This window comes from Apus apus, chromosome 6 (assembly GCF_020740795.1).
Source record: "Apus apus isolate bApuApu2 chromosome 6, bApuApu2.pri.cur, whole genome shotgun sequence".
Classification (NCBI taxonomy): Eukaryota; Metazoa; Chordata; class Aves; order Apodiformes; family Apodidae; genus Apus; species Apus apus.
Window position 1 is genome coordinate 7,223,473 of NC_067287.1, and position 14,313 is coordinate 7,237,785.

Sequence of the window (14,313 nt, forward strand, 5' to 3'; positions counted from 1 at the left end):
AATACATGTAAGGACAGTATGTCTGACAACCAACAAAACAAGAAGAGAAGCAAAGAAGGTAGCCTAACCAACTGTTATATTTATATGTAACATGTAGAAGCTGAAGAAGAAAAGGGACAATGTTAACTTGAAATCTGGCTGGTTGTCAAAACCAAGCAACCACAAACTATATGAATAAAACTCAGAGTTATTTTCCACCTTTGAAAAGCCCTGAGATCTGTTTTGGTTCTAATACCTTTCCTATTTTAAAATGCTGTACTCTTGTTAGAGTTTCTGTCAATATGTTTCTCACATTTCTGTTCTACTGAAATAGGAGCTGTAACTGGAAATTTTTAAGATTATATTTATTTTTGTCTTACATTGAATTAGTACACTTACCTACATAACTAAAAAATAATTTGGATTTATGCATTCATATTTCCAAAAATTATACCAGGAAGCATGTATAGGTAGCTTTGTAAAATGAAACTAACTTTCTTTCTTTCTTTCTTTCTTTCTTTCTTTCTTTCTTTCTTTCTTTCTTTCTTTCTTTCTTTCTTTCTTTCTTTCTTTCTTTCTTTCTTTCTTTCTTTCTTTCTTTCTTTCTTTCTTTCTTTCTTTCTTTCTTTCCTTTCTTTCTTTCTTTCTTTCTTTCTTTCTTTCTTTCTTTCTTTCTTTCTTTCTTTCTTTCTTTCTTTCTTTCTTTCTTTCTTTCTTTCTTTCTTTCTTTCTTTCTTTCTTTCTTTCTTTCTTTCTTTCTTTCTTTTCTTTCTTTTCTTTCTTTTCTTTCTTTCTTTCTTTTCTTTCTTTTCTTTCTTTTCTTTCCTTTTTTTTCTTTCTTTCTTTTTTTTCTTTTCCTAATAGTTACTTTCTATATTTCTTTATAATAATATTTTAATGTCAAAAAATAACTGCATTTGCACTGTGTTTCTGGTCAGTGAATTATACTGCTTTTATGCAAATACTAATGTATTACTGCAGGTTGTGGAACTGTTGCTGCTGTTCAGAATGCAGATAAGATAATGAGGGAAATGCATCGGTCATACAAAGCTCTAGGAAAAAATAGGTAAGTTATATTAATATTTAATTTGCAGTTGGGTATGCAAAAATGGAGACAAAGCAGATAGTAGTCTATGAGTAAGGAAAGTTTTCCTTCATGCCAGATGTTATATACAGCTATATATGTTCTGTGGTGTCTTTCCAATATCAATTATTGGCCTTTGCTGGAGACAGGATATTTCACTAGATGTACTAAACAAGTTGTTTGGTACAATAGGAAAAAGATATGTTATATGGTTTTACATCAGCATTTGACTGATTAACACCAGCCAATTATCTTGCATACGGCTTTAAGATTAACTTAGACTCAATTTTTGTACCTCTTTTCAGACACAGGTTTTAGTTTTTTCCATATTTTAATTTTTTATTTTTCAGAAGCCAAGTGGCAGAAATCTGAGGCCTATCTGCACAGCTTCTATCCTTTCAACCAGATTATAGCATATTTTATAAATAACAAAGGCACATCTGGTCTTCAGAATTCTTCTGACACCCTTCCCTAATGATTCATTAAAAAAACATACGGGAAGTAATTGGGTTTTGTCAAGACAGGAAAGGTGGACAACATCTCTTTCCATTCCTATTTTATGGTTTACATTGTTTGTCATCCCTCCTTACTTAAGGTCCATCTCTGGCATTGCAATTGGATGCTTCTTCCAAGGAGAGCCACAACTTCCCAGATGGACCAAGAAAGAAAACCTACTCTGGCATTCTTGGATCTTAATAAACTTCTTGTTCACAGTATTCTCCAGTCAGATGATTATTTGAACTCAGTAGGCTCTCAGTTCCTCTTACTTTCAAACTGTATTTTGTTGTTTTGTTTTGCCTTTTAGATACACAGCACCAACATCCAGACTGTGGCCAGGTCAACAAGTGGCATGTTCCCCAAGCAAAAATCAGTCAGCATTACAGAGAAGACATCAAATTCCTTTACCCTTCTTCCTGAAGACAGAGAATGTGGGCTGTGGCTTTGACTTCAGCTTTCTGCTGCAGGCCTCATGCCCAGAATCCAGTATTTCAAAATCCTTTATGGATATCAGTGCTTTTCAGATCATAAAAGCACAAATACAACAAAGTAAGTTCAATTTTAGAAGTCATGACTTTCAAATAAAGTTATATATTGCTTATCAAATTTGATGGCAGAGTCTTAGAAGTCCTTTTTCTTTAAACTTTATGCCTGTTTTACTTCACTTCAGCCATGTTGTCCCTCTTCTTTAATTATACGTGTGTGTATTTGCAGAATGAAGTAGATAAAGAGAAGCAGTGACAAAACTCACCATTTCTGTTACTCTGTGTGATGAAACTGAGCCCACAAAATGTAAAGTGTCATTCTCTGTAGCTGGAGTGGGGCCATGATGGCCTCTCACTTTTTTTCTCATACTGGCCATATTTATTAGCTACATATTGAAGTTAGAAAACATCTGAAAAGGAGGATAAATATCTGCTTAAATTATTAGAGTAATATTATTTTTAAATTATTTTTTTTTATAGTTTTCTATATAAAATAGAATCATAAAGTTCAGTGTCACAATTAAATTTCAGCTTAGAACTTTTTTCTGCATAGCAGATTTATAGGTTAGTCCTGCAACCATACAACAAATTCTTGGTCCCCAGAGCCCTACAGTTTGAATACATTTATAAATTAAAATGGAAGTCTGTTTATGAATATCAAATTAACCTTTAATTTATTTTTATGTTAAAGGCTTCAATATAACAAGGCTAAAAACCAGGAGCAAGAAATCTGAGGTAAGATGTTGTTATGTACAAAAATGAACACCCTTTATAAGTATTATATGCTTTCAAAACCTTAAAAACAGCAATAGAGAAGAAGTGTATGTTGTTTCCTTTGCTTAGTCTTCACTTTTTTATGGACTTGAAGCAGTTTTACATACATTTCATGTATATATGTGTGTGTGTGAGCAGCTCTTCAGACGTGTATCAACACTTGGTCAGTAAGATGTTACATCAGGGATTTTTTGGGGTGAAGGGTTGGAAGTTCGAAAAGATGTAAAACCTTTGAAAATAGAAACATGTAAGTTAATTTAAAATATGCACATCCTGTATGTTAGATGTCTAGTTTTTCCAAATTTAAACAACAACAACAACAAAGAATTTTCTTGTATTGAGTGGTAATTTAAAATTTAAGCTGAATTGAAGAACAGCATTGATATTAGCTGAAATTTATTGTGTTAGCAAATAAAAAATAAGGTCTTAGAATTGAACATATTTGACCTGAAATTTGGTGATAATTGTAAATAGGATTCCTGGCAAAACTTTTGTACTTAAAAACATGCTAGCAAATTTACATGTATCAGTGCTTCACACCACATGAGCCTTGTAAGTTACAAGAGATCAAATATACTGTATTGAGGAAGAAAGATAATTTGGTCTTTATGGGTATTAATTAATAACCCTTTGCACAAAAGATTTACTTGACTTACTGAATCAGCTGTAGACTTTAGTGAATGCACTACAGAATAGAACAGCAACCACAGGAAAAACAGGCAAGTATAGAAGTAATAGTAAGAGGAATGACAGAAGATCATGAAAAGGGCTGTGGAAAAAAACATTTAAAATGGAAGGAAGTGTTTAAGGAAGATAATTTATCTGACCTCCATGTGTTTTAATACAGCTTTATTTAATGTCTTAGGCTCTGCTGATTTCTAAAGGCATATTATTTGGGATAAACTGAGCACTCATGTTAATGCCATGCAGACTAGACAAAGCCTTCAGAACTGTGAATTTCAATCCAGCACGCATTGCTTTTCCTGGCACTTTCAAACCTCAGTCTGCCCTTGGAATGCAACCAAAAATTTCCTGCAGATTGCAAACTTATGTTGAATATAGACATGCAAATGAGTACTCAGAGCATATGACTGTGTGATTATTTCTATTGCACTCATTTGCATAAAAATATACAGTATACTCAAGCTCTGTTTTTTCTACATTCCCTTTGAAATAAAGAACAGAAATATTATTTTCAGAAAATTATATGGTACTTTTCAGCTAATGGGATGGGAAGAGAAGGAAGAAGGGAGGAATAATAAAATACACACAACAGACTTGTGTGTTAGCTGCCATGTAAAAATGGCCTTTGGGTGGCTGTCCATTTAATGTCACCAAAAGTGAAGTGCAGACTGTGCTGTTTCCCGGTGTACTTAAAACTCCATGATCTAAATCTGTGGCCTGTATAATATGGCTTATGGAATTCTATAAGACCACAGTAAACATATGGAAGATCTCTATACTTAGATTTATAATAAAGTCTCTTAAAACCTGTAAGTAATTTGTAATAATTGCTTACTCCATGGATACAATAGCATTATGTTATAATAGTTGAGCCTGTGCATTTTTAAAAATAGCTTACATGAAATCTAGTTCCATTGGGAATATAGTTACTGGTGTCAGCAGATTTTGGAGGGTTACATAAAAAGACTAAATATCAACATAAGAGCAGTGGTCTCATTCCGTGAGACTGCACAGCAAGAAAGAAACTTTGGCACATGAAGCCACTGACCAGCCTTTGAGTTCTTGAAGTAAATGTGCTGTGTGGTGTAAGACACAGTAAATAACTGACAAGATTATTTGCATGTGTGGACAAAGCTGATTATTTTTAAATTGTGGAGAACTACTTGTGCCTTGTAGGATCTTACTTTCTGTACTATTAAATACCTAGAAATCATTCTGGATGTGAGAAAATTCATGTATGGATGTGAGAAAATGAATGTATTTTCTCAGGGTTTTGATATTACAATTAATATTACAGTATATATGGGAATATATAGAAGAACAATAATTTTCTGGTTTTTTTCATTATCTTCTTGGTTATTAGTGATTAAGTGTTACCTGTATCTGTTGTATAGCACATGATTAATGTTTTTTATGGAAATTACAGTGTCATTTGCCACCAGTGACATTTCAGCCTCTGAGAACAACTCATCTTGCTCCTCTAGAGGATAGTATTGTCAGTGAAAGCACCAACATCAGAAATATGTTTAATATTATGAACTCTGCTCCTCAGCCTGTAAAACCAGTTACTAAATTGTATCAGTATCAGTTAGACAATCTGTTGAAAAGGCACACTGAAAAGTCAACAGACCTGATTGTGGCTACTGTTTCTGAGTTCACTCCAGTGAAAGACCTGTATTACTTCACCATGAGAAGCTGTTACATGCACCCTAGCAACAAGAAAGAAGAAGTTCAAAGCAAGTTAAAATGGAGGGAAGCTGAGGTAGCTACTACCAACACTGAAAATAATGACCAGATGAAGTTTTCAGTGGCTTTTAAGAACACAGGTCTTAGGACCCAAGCCAGTTTCTATGAAGGTAGTCACCCCTACTTGAGCTCAAATAATGCTCTGATGAGTTGTGGAAAATTTGCAGCTCAGACAACATTTACAGTGTCAAGCAACAGCAATGCTTCAAGAGTTGGCAATAAGGAAAGAGCAGGGAATTGCTGTAGAACTGGTCTAGAAGAAGGAAACACTACAGAGATGATACTGGATTACAGACCACAGGAAGATGCTGAGAGTGCAAACTTTGTCCTTAACAATCCTGGTTTAGAGTCTTCCTTTAACAATGAAGTGATAGAGGCCTGCCATTCCTTAGGAGATCATTCTGTAGCTGCAGTAATTCCCAGAGTACAAGATCCTTCTGGAAAACAGACAGAAAATAATGTTTGTCTCTCTGAAAAGGAAAAAGAAGCAATGTCAGAAGGAACTTCAAAAGACGCAAGCGAGCTTGTACCTGTTGTTCGTGTTCCATTCTCTGGACAGGAACCAGCTAGGCAACCACACATTGCTAAACAACCTGCCACAAAAAAGAGTGTCACTGGTAGCCTGCCTCCTCATGTTGCTCAGAGCTTCAGCATTCTTGCTCGCAAAGAAAATGAAAAAAGTAAAAAAAAGAATAGAAATAAATATTCATCAAAATCTAAAATGAGTAGCAAGATAAATGTATCTGAAGAGTTAATTGTTTCTGATGAGATTGCCGCAAGGTGTGATGCCAAGAGTCAGATTTTTCCATCTTTAGAACTGCCACATGTGGTATCTGAGACTCCCCTGAAGCAACAAAAAAAAAACCCTCAAGCAAACAAAGACCATTTTGCTCAGAGTGCTCAGAAACTTCAAAAACAAATTTTCTCCTGCAGTTGCAAAAATTCAGTTATCTTAAGGAAACCTGCTACTCTGCTTCCTCTGCCACATGCACAGTCTGCTTCAGATGTTGTAGATCTGAAATACAGCGACATGTTCGAGAAAATAAATTCAAATGACGAAGGCCCAGGCATTTATGAAATGTTTGGAACTCCTGTCTATTCCCACATGCGTGAGCTTGATCAGCATGAGAGCAGATTTTATAGAGATGTTTGTTCTGCTCCATCTGGGAGATGCGGTGCTAGGACCTGCAGATCTACCTGCAGCAAAGGGAGGGAGAGCAGCCGAGTAAGAAGTGCTCAAAAGAGAACAACACATTCTAAGCCTAAGAAGACCATGCCTGGCACTAAACGAAAGCAGAAAGGTTTAATTACAAAGGACAGAAGTATCAAGTTAAGTGATGACAACACAGAGCAAGATCATGTAATAACTTCTGATTCAGGCTTTCAGATAAACACTTCACGGAGCGTGACATCATTTCACGAACAGACATATCACCAGCTCATGTTTTTAGAAGCACTTTCACAATCAACTGAGCAAAATAATTTTTTTTTTAATTTCAACTTACCAGCTATTAAAGAATTTTCTTTGGAGCAGACTTTAGACAGTCAGGATATGGCCAGCCATCAGAGAGCTGCTGCCTGTAGCCAGAGTCTTCTTCATTTTGGTGATAAAGAGTATAGAGAATGTGTTGCTCTAAGTAGCAGTCTACTAAAAACAGACCAGAACACTTGTGTACCCCAGTGCAGGGTGGATGAGGTTGGTTGCAAAGGCTTGGAATCAGACCAGACCTCCTTCCAGTCTGTACATAAACATCAAGCATTGCCCTTTTCAGACAGACTGGAGTGTCAATCCCCTACAAAACAATTAAATCACAGTTGGGCACACACACCTCTGAACAGCAGTTTGGAATTGACTCAGCCTTCAGTGATTCAAACAATAAGTGTTACAAGCCCCAGTTTCCAGACAAGTCAAAACATTTTGTCCTGGGCAGATAATAAGGATGTGACTGATGAGTTGCTTTGTTGTCTGGCTGAAGAGTTGCTAATGCTTGAAGAAAAAGACATCAACTCTTCACCAATAAAAAATACAGGTTCTAAAATGCAGAATACCCATACTAAAGAAGAAGAAAATATGATTAATGGAGATGGAGCAGTAGTAAATAATGCCCTAGAGAAGGTAAAAGTAATTTCTTGTAACTTGCTAGTTCCTTTGAGTGATGCTTCAACACATGTTTGGATGAAAGATAGGAAATATGCGCTCAATAATGATTAAGTCTCTTTTCCTTAGGCCAGCTGCCACCTGATTCTTCCAGTGCTCAGCTGAGAACACCCATGTTAGGGGCTGCATGTCAGGACATGAGTCAGATGATAGCAAATCATGACAGGAATAGCTGTCAAGGCTTATAGTGAATAAAAACGAGAGGCTGTTTTAACTGAAGAACATGTATAAAAAGGTGCTGGGGCAAGGCAAAAACTATTGAGATCTTGACAACTAAGGAATATGAAAAGACACTACAAAAGGTTCTTGTATATGCAGAAGGGCAAATTCCTTGGATGTCTGCATGCATCTAGATACTTTTCTAGGTATGAACTACAAATATTGCCTTATCAGACAAGACTGAAGGCTATTTATTTAACATTTAATCAAAACTTCAAGCTTAAAAGGCTTAGATTCTGGCCCCCAAGTCAGTTAAGAACCTTCACCTACTAAGGTGCTTATCTGCCAGTACTGCTTCTCCTTGGCTCTGTTAGCTTTTTTGTCTATTTAAGTTAAAAATGTTTAAGGAAATTACTTTCTCTACATGTTGGTACATTTCTGCAGTGTATCAACACTGTCCACTTCTGCAGACACAGGTGCCAATTATACCTCCATTCTCATTCTAGGGAGATCCATGGCTAGATACAGTAATTAGTACCATCTTTCTGAAGCAGTTTCTTCTTCCTGAGAAGTCAAGTTCAAATTGTTTTAATGATTCTCAGGTTTTATATATATTACCTAGAGCAGGAATAATAATCATATGCACCCTTCAGTTTAGCAAACTGCACCTATGTGACAAAAAAGGGTAGTAAGCAGATGTCTGTCTGTCTTCCTGCCAATGGAAAAAAGATGTCATGCCATCATCTGCTTATGTATTATTGTGATATATACTTGAAAATATCTACATAGTCTTACTTAGTATAGCAATAGTATTGATGAGCTGGGCAATGAGTATATGTGGGCATATATATAAAAATCTATAGAGAAAAATCATGCCAGGTAAAAAATACTTCTAAAAACAATGCAAGGATAATATAAAACCTTTATTTTCTTCCCTGCTTTCTCCCCACATCGACCATCCTCTTTCAAGCAGAGTAACAGTAAAGCCTTTTTGGCATCAAATGAAGAAAGTGACCTGCAGAACTTTGAGGAATCGGCTAAATTAGCAGGAAGCTGTTTAAATAACGAAGATCCTATCATGTGGACAAGAGGTGAAGTCCTTGGAAAAGGAGCCCATGGCACGGTGAGTGTATGAATATGTTAAGAGATGCAGTGTTTGCCTTTGAGCTACTTCATACCTTATAACCGACTGTTGTCCTATTCAACAAATAACTGAAATACTTTGGATTACACTGTGAGACATGAAACATGACAAACAGGAAGATAATATTTAAAATAAGTAAATAGTTTTGTTGCATATTTCATTTAATAAACACTAGTTTCATTGTAGGTGTACTGCGGTCTGACGAGCCAGGGGCAATTAATAGCTGTAAAACAGGTTGTTTTGGATACATCAGATCAACTCGCTACAGAAAAGGAGTATCGGAAGTTTCATGAGGAAGTTGATCTTTTGAAGACATTGAAGCACGACAACATTGTAACTTACTTAGGAACTTGTCTGGAAGGCAACATTTTAAGCATCTTCATGGAATTTGTTCCCGGTGGCTCCATTTCCAGTATTATTAATCGTTTTGGTCCATTGCCAGAGGCTGTCCTTTGTAAATACACAAAACAAATTCTACAAGGGGTTGCATATTTGCATGACAATTGTGTGGTACATAGAGATATCAAAGGCAATAACGTTATGCTGATGCCAAATGGTGTAGTCAAGCTAATTGACTTTGGCTGTGCCAGGCGTCTGGCTTGGGTCAGCCTCAGTGGCACCCAGAGCGAGGTGCTCAAGTCTATGCATGGGACTCCCTACTGGATGGCACCAGAAGTTATAAATGAATCTGGATATGGAAGAAAATCAGACATCTGGAGCATTGGCTGCACCGTATTTGAGATGGCAACAGGAAAACCACCACTGGCTTCCATGGATAGGATAGCAGCCATGTTCTATATTGGAGCCCACAGAGGACTGATGCCTTCCCTGCCCGATCGATTCTCTAGCACTGCTGTGGATTTTGTGCACTCCTGCTTAACCAGGTAGGTAAATTTTTAATTGAAAAATGAAACGAAAAATGTAGGTACATTGCAGCATAGATACTGTTGATGAGAACTTACATTACGTCTTACATGCTACATATGACTGTACTGTAAATGCATAGGTTTTCCAGCTTTCCAGGAAGGCTTTTAAATAATAGCAGACACAAAAGAGCTTTACTCTCTATAATGGTATTAAAAACCCTCAGAAACTCTCTTTTTGTAGGCCTTATTGTTTACTTTCCCTGTAATTTTCATGCAGAAGCATGGCACTTTTGATTTTCAGACAAAATGTTTGACAAATTTCTTGGATGTGCCTTGCAGTTCTGATACCACATTGGCTGAGTTTGGCCTGTGTCAGGCAAGTTGTTTTGAGGACAATATTCCAAATGAAAGAGATTTCACTTAATTCTTACCCTCTGCAGTAGAAAAATGTATTATCACTGCCAGTCCAGGAAACACATACTTATTTGAAACAAAGTTCTCTCCATAAAAAAACCCAAACCACTAGCATTTCATCCATTAAAATAATTATTTTTGTGGTGTTTGTTTTGTTTGAAGTATCAACTTTGTCCCAGATATTTAGATAGACTATAAATCCTAAGAGCTAAATTCCTGACCTCTAGTAATCAGGAAGCCTTTATAAAATTAACAGCAGCCTTCTACATATCTCCAAAGACCAGATTTGAGCACTAGAGAGAAACATGTTATTTAGTGGGTGTCACAGGGATCTTGGAGGCAGGAAACCTGATTTCTAATCCCTGGATTAGAATTGTTTAGTATTCTTACAATTCCTATGGACCATATAAGAATAACAAGAAAAACTGTGGACTGGATATAGCAACACCATATATGCTTTGATTCAGAGAGAACAATGTTTAAAAGGTAGAAGGAATTGTTCAGTAGAAGGAATCATACAAATACGAAGCATTTACCTTTTCAAATAAAGTACTTAATTTTTCAGAAATCAGGATGCACCTGTGGCAGCAGTTTTAATGTATGATCTCACCATGTCCTACATATAGTGCCTCCCTTGTCCCATCTTCCCAGTTAGTTTATTATTTAATAAATCAGGGTCCTTTACTCCTTCCCTTATTTTTTTCTCAAAATTGAGAGTAGAAAAAGCCCAGAGCCTTTGACTCTAGCAAGCTGATATTGTAATTACAGTACTGTAATTCCATATGGACTCCTTAACATGCATGACACTGAAGATTCCCTCAGTCTCTTCCCATAAATCCTGCCTTCCTTTTGACCAGATTTATTAAAAAAAAAGGAAACCAACCCTAAAAATGGGTAATGACTGGAGAAATGCAAAAAGAAAAAAAGAAACACAAGTCTACCTTTGCATTTAGATTTTATCATTATATCTCAGGCATGCATATTCATTTTATGTCCTGATTTTTCAAACCCTCAATGCAGAGATCAACACGAACGCCCTTCTGCTCTGCAGTTGCTGGACCATCCCTTTGTGAAAGGAAGACAGTGAATTTTTGCAAAGATTTTGCCAAACACATTTTCCATATTAAAATTTTCCACTTGTGAAAAAAAAATAATCAGAAGGAACTGGACTTAAAAAAGACTAGAAATGCCTAGAGAGTAATTTGTGTACTTGTCTACTGTTAGAGAGGAATATGATCAAAGATTGTTTGCAATGTCTGTGCTCACTGGAGTGGGCATTCCTTCGCTGTGAATGCAGGGCCACACTTTGTTGTGTTTGGAGAGATTTTCAGAGAGTAAAACCACAGATCACCAGCACCAGTGTGTGATGGGCAAGGTAAGCTGGGATGTTGACTTGTCTGTAAAAGCCTATGGAATGTACACGATGGGCAGAAATTACTGCAGATGCTGAAAGCTCTGTGAAAGCTCTGCAGGGAGCTCAACTCAGATTTGTAGATGAGTCAGTAAGTGTGCCTGGGATGATCCCATAGAAACCCCAAGCCATACTACTATATTGGCATAAAATGTATTAAAGCTTTTCTTTAGCTAGATGGGCCTTTAATTTTTAGCTGGTGGAAAAAAAAAAAACACACCACCACCCTATCTTTTTGCATACATGTATCAGTCCTTTGTTACTGAGGTACCGTATCAGTAGCAGACACTGCAGTGATAATAGCAAGAAATGCCCAGGTGTGCACATGTGCATTTGTAGTAGGAGAACATTAAGATAATTTCCTAGTCTGGCTAGGATTACAAAGCCAAACTTTGTGACTGTCGTTTTGCAGTGAAGTGGTGCACCTAACGGACAGTTTCAGGTCACAGAATGGCTGAGGTTGGAAGGGGCCTCTGGAGATGCTTGTAGTCCAATCCCACTGCTCAGTGCAGGGTTGATGGAGCAGGTTGCTCAGGGCCTTTTCATTTGGCTCTGAGTATCACCAAGAATGGAGACTAGGCAATATGTTCCAGTGTCCAACCACTCTGGTAGTATAAATGTGATGTTAGAACAGACTGTCAAGTTGTGCCCATTGCCTCTTCGCCTGTCACTTGTAACAGTGAAGAGTCTGGCTTTGTCTTCCTTACTGCCCCCATCAGATACTGGTACACACAGATACAATTCTGCCTGAACCTGCACTTCCATCATGGAACGGCATATTTTTTGTAGTCAGAGTGATGTATTGTAATTCTCACCCTTCTCTTGGCTGATACAGAGCAGCAAAAATTTAGGAGCTAAAGGCTGTAAAATGTTGTTTGAATCACTAGACAGTCCACTGCTATTTTTCAGTATCCTTAACTTTATTTTATTCCAGTAGCCTGACTTCAGAGAGTTGGTATAAACTTCATAGAAGCAAAGAGAAATTAGATCCTCTAGCAAAATTCTTTATTAAATTCTGTAGGCTTAATATCAAATAACAATTACAGAACATTATGCCAGCAGAAGAAAAATCTAACATCACAGTAATCTTCAAAGGCCAAACAGTTAACAGTCCCATTTTGAGGAATACCAGTTGGTCCTCGTGCCAAAAATCCACAGCAACTTCATGTTAAAAGTATCTTGCAGAATAAAGGTGGGAGCCCTGGCATATGAACTCAGGCTGGATTTATGGAATTCCATGATGTGTATTAATTCTTCTCAGATTAAGGTAGTGTCTCCAACAAAGCTGCAAAGTAAATATGAGTTTTTATTTAGCATGAAATGAAACTTGGGGTCATGGTCATAGGCAGCGAAAGAATGGGATTTTTTTTCTAGGATATAAGATAATTAAATGTCAGAATTACAAAACCTCCCCCCTATGCATGTGTCTTCTAAGCAGAACTAACATCTTTTGTTAGTCTTGAGGTCTCCAATATTAAGGTTACTAGTTATTTGCAGTTTAAATGTTTTGTTTAGTCCAGCTAATTACACTAAAATTAGTCTCCAACTTAAAAGGTTTTTAAATCTTTAACCTGAGTTTTTAATCAAAATGTGAAAGCACATTTTTGCTTTTATCTACCTAGACTTGGAGAATAAGGTGGTTGCTCAAGGCCATTTCAGGAATTAAGGTGTCTGAGCCTAATCCTGCTGAAGAGCAGGGGAGCAGTCAGCACATCCCTGCCCACTGCTCAGCGCTTTGGGAACACAGCTGGGCCCAGGCTAGCAGAATGGTCTATAGACAACTCGAGTTTGCATATTCCTTAATTGGTGAGATCATAGGCTTTCACATCAAAATCCAGGTAATTCAGAAACCTGGTATCAGGTATCTAATATATATTAAGGGGAAAGAGTGAGAAACATTCTTGAAAACCTTTATTTTCAGTGAACAGTGACTCAGAGAGGAGGGTCACACTCAATTAGTTATAATACTTGAGCAGGGCCCTCTATTAAAGGGAGTACAGTGTTAATTTCTAAAGGCAGTGAAAAGTATGCAGGCTGCCAAGCAGCAGGTATGGCTGCTTTGCTGTGATACTAAGATTTGGAGCTTAAATTTGAGAACCTGAAAACACACTGTCCTGTCAGTGTATGGGGTACTTAGTATTTCTTTTATGCAGCAATATTGAAACCTCTGAGCTGTTGCTCACACCTCAGGAAACAGAAGGCTCCTTACACATCTCATCCAGCTACTTAACACTGGTCTTGAACCCACAAACAGCAGTAAGATGTAATAATTTACATCTCATTACACATGCATCACCCTTTCTTCTTAAGGAATCGGGCACTGAGTGCAGAAAACCCGAGTCCTTTGAGATTATTTGGGTTCAAAATCAGTGCTTTTTCACAAAGTTCAGCAGGAAGTGGTGCCATGTTCTACAACCCTCCTATCAAAACTCTGGTTCTTGCATGTAAGTAGGAAAGAACAAGAGTTGTGAGGCAGGGTTCCAGTACTCAGAGCAGAGTGCCTTTTCTCCCCTACTTGCCATGGGCACCCACACGATGAGGCAGCTTCAGAAACTGAATTTTAAAGGTGTTGTCATAGAACACACTCTCTGAACTATGGTAAGAAAAATGGGGTGGTTATAAGTGCAGGAATATAGAGGAACCAAACCCGAGTAATGAAACTTTAAGCTTAAAAAGTAGATTTTGCTAAATCCACCTCAGGAGATACCAGAAAAAATAGTAATTTCCAGTAGTAATGTGAGAGAACACGCTTAGCACGTGTTTTTTTTAAGAGATGTAAGGAATTAAGCATTTCAGAAGGAGGAGGAAGTAATGAGCTAGTTCAGTTTGGCATCACTTCCAAGCCTTTTGCGTTTATTTTTAGAACTCGTTATGGGAATGTGCACTTAAATTCTCATTAAAGAAAGGCAAC

General features: G+C 37.1%; 1 protein-coding gene across 1 annotated transcript; it reads left to right on the forward strand.

Annotated features, from left to right (window-relative positions):
• MAP3K19 (mitogen-activated protein kinase kinase kinase 19) lies at window positions 1-11,078 on the forward strand. Its single transcript, XM_051623171.1, has 8 exons — window positions 1-58; window positions 961-1,045; window positions 1,869-2,110; window positions 2,738-2,781; window positions 4,931-7,366; window positions 8,538-8,690; window positions 8,898-9,595; window positions 11,012-11,078. The coding sequence occupies exons 1-8, from the start codon at window positions 19-21 to the stop codon at window positions 11,076-11,078; spliced, it is 3,765 nt and encodes a 1,254-aa protein (XP_051479131.1). The 5' UTR covers window positions 1-18.
• The last annotated feature ends 3,235 nt before the right edge of the window (window positions 11,079-14,313 follow it).

Excerpts from the sequence above, each read along its gene's own strand:
- MAP3K19 (XM_051623171.1), top strand. The coding sequence starts at position 19 with ATGTCTGACAACCAACAAAACAAGAAGAGAAGCAAAGAAG. Across the intron at positions 59-960 it reads CAAGAAGAGAAGCAAAGAAG|GTTGTGGAACTGTTGCTGCT; the intron begins GTAGCCTAACCA and ends GTATTACTGCAG. Across the intron at positions 9,596-11,011 it reads GTGCACTCCTGCTTAACCAG|AGATCAACACGAACGCCCTT; the intron begins GTAGGTAAATTT and ends CCCTCAATGCAG.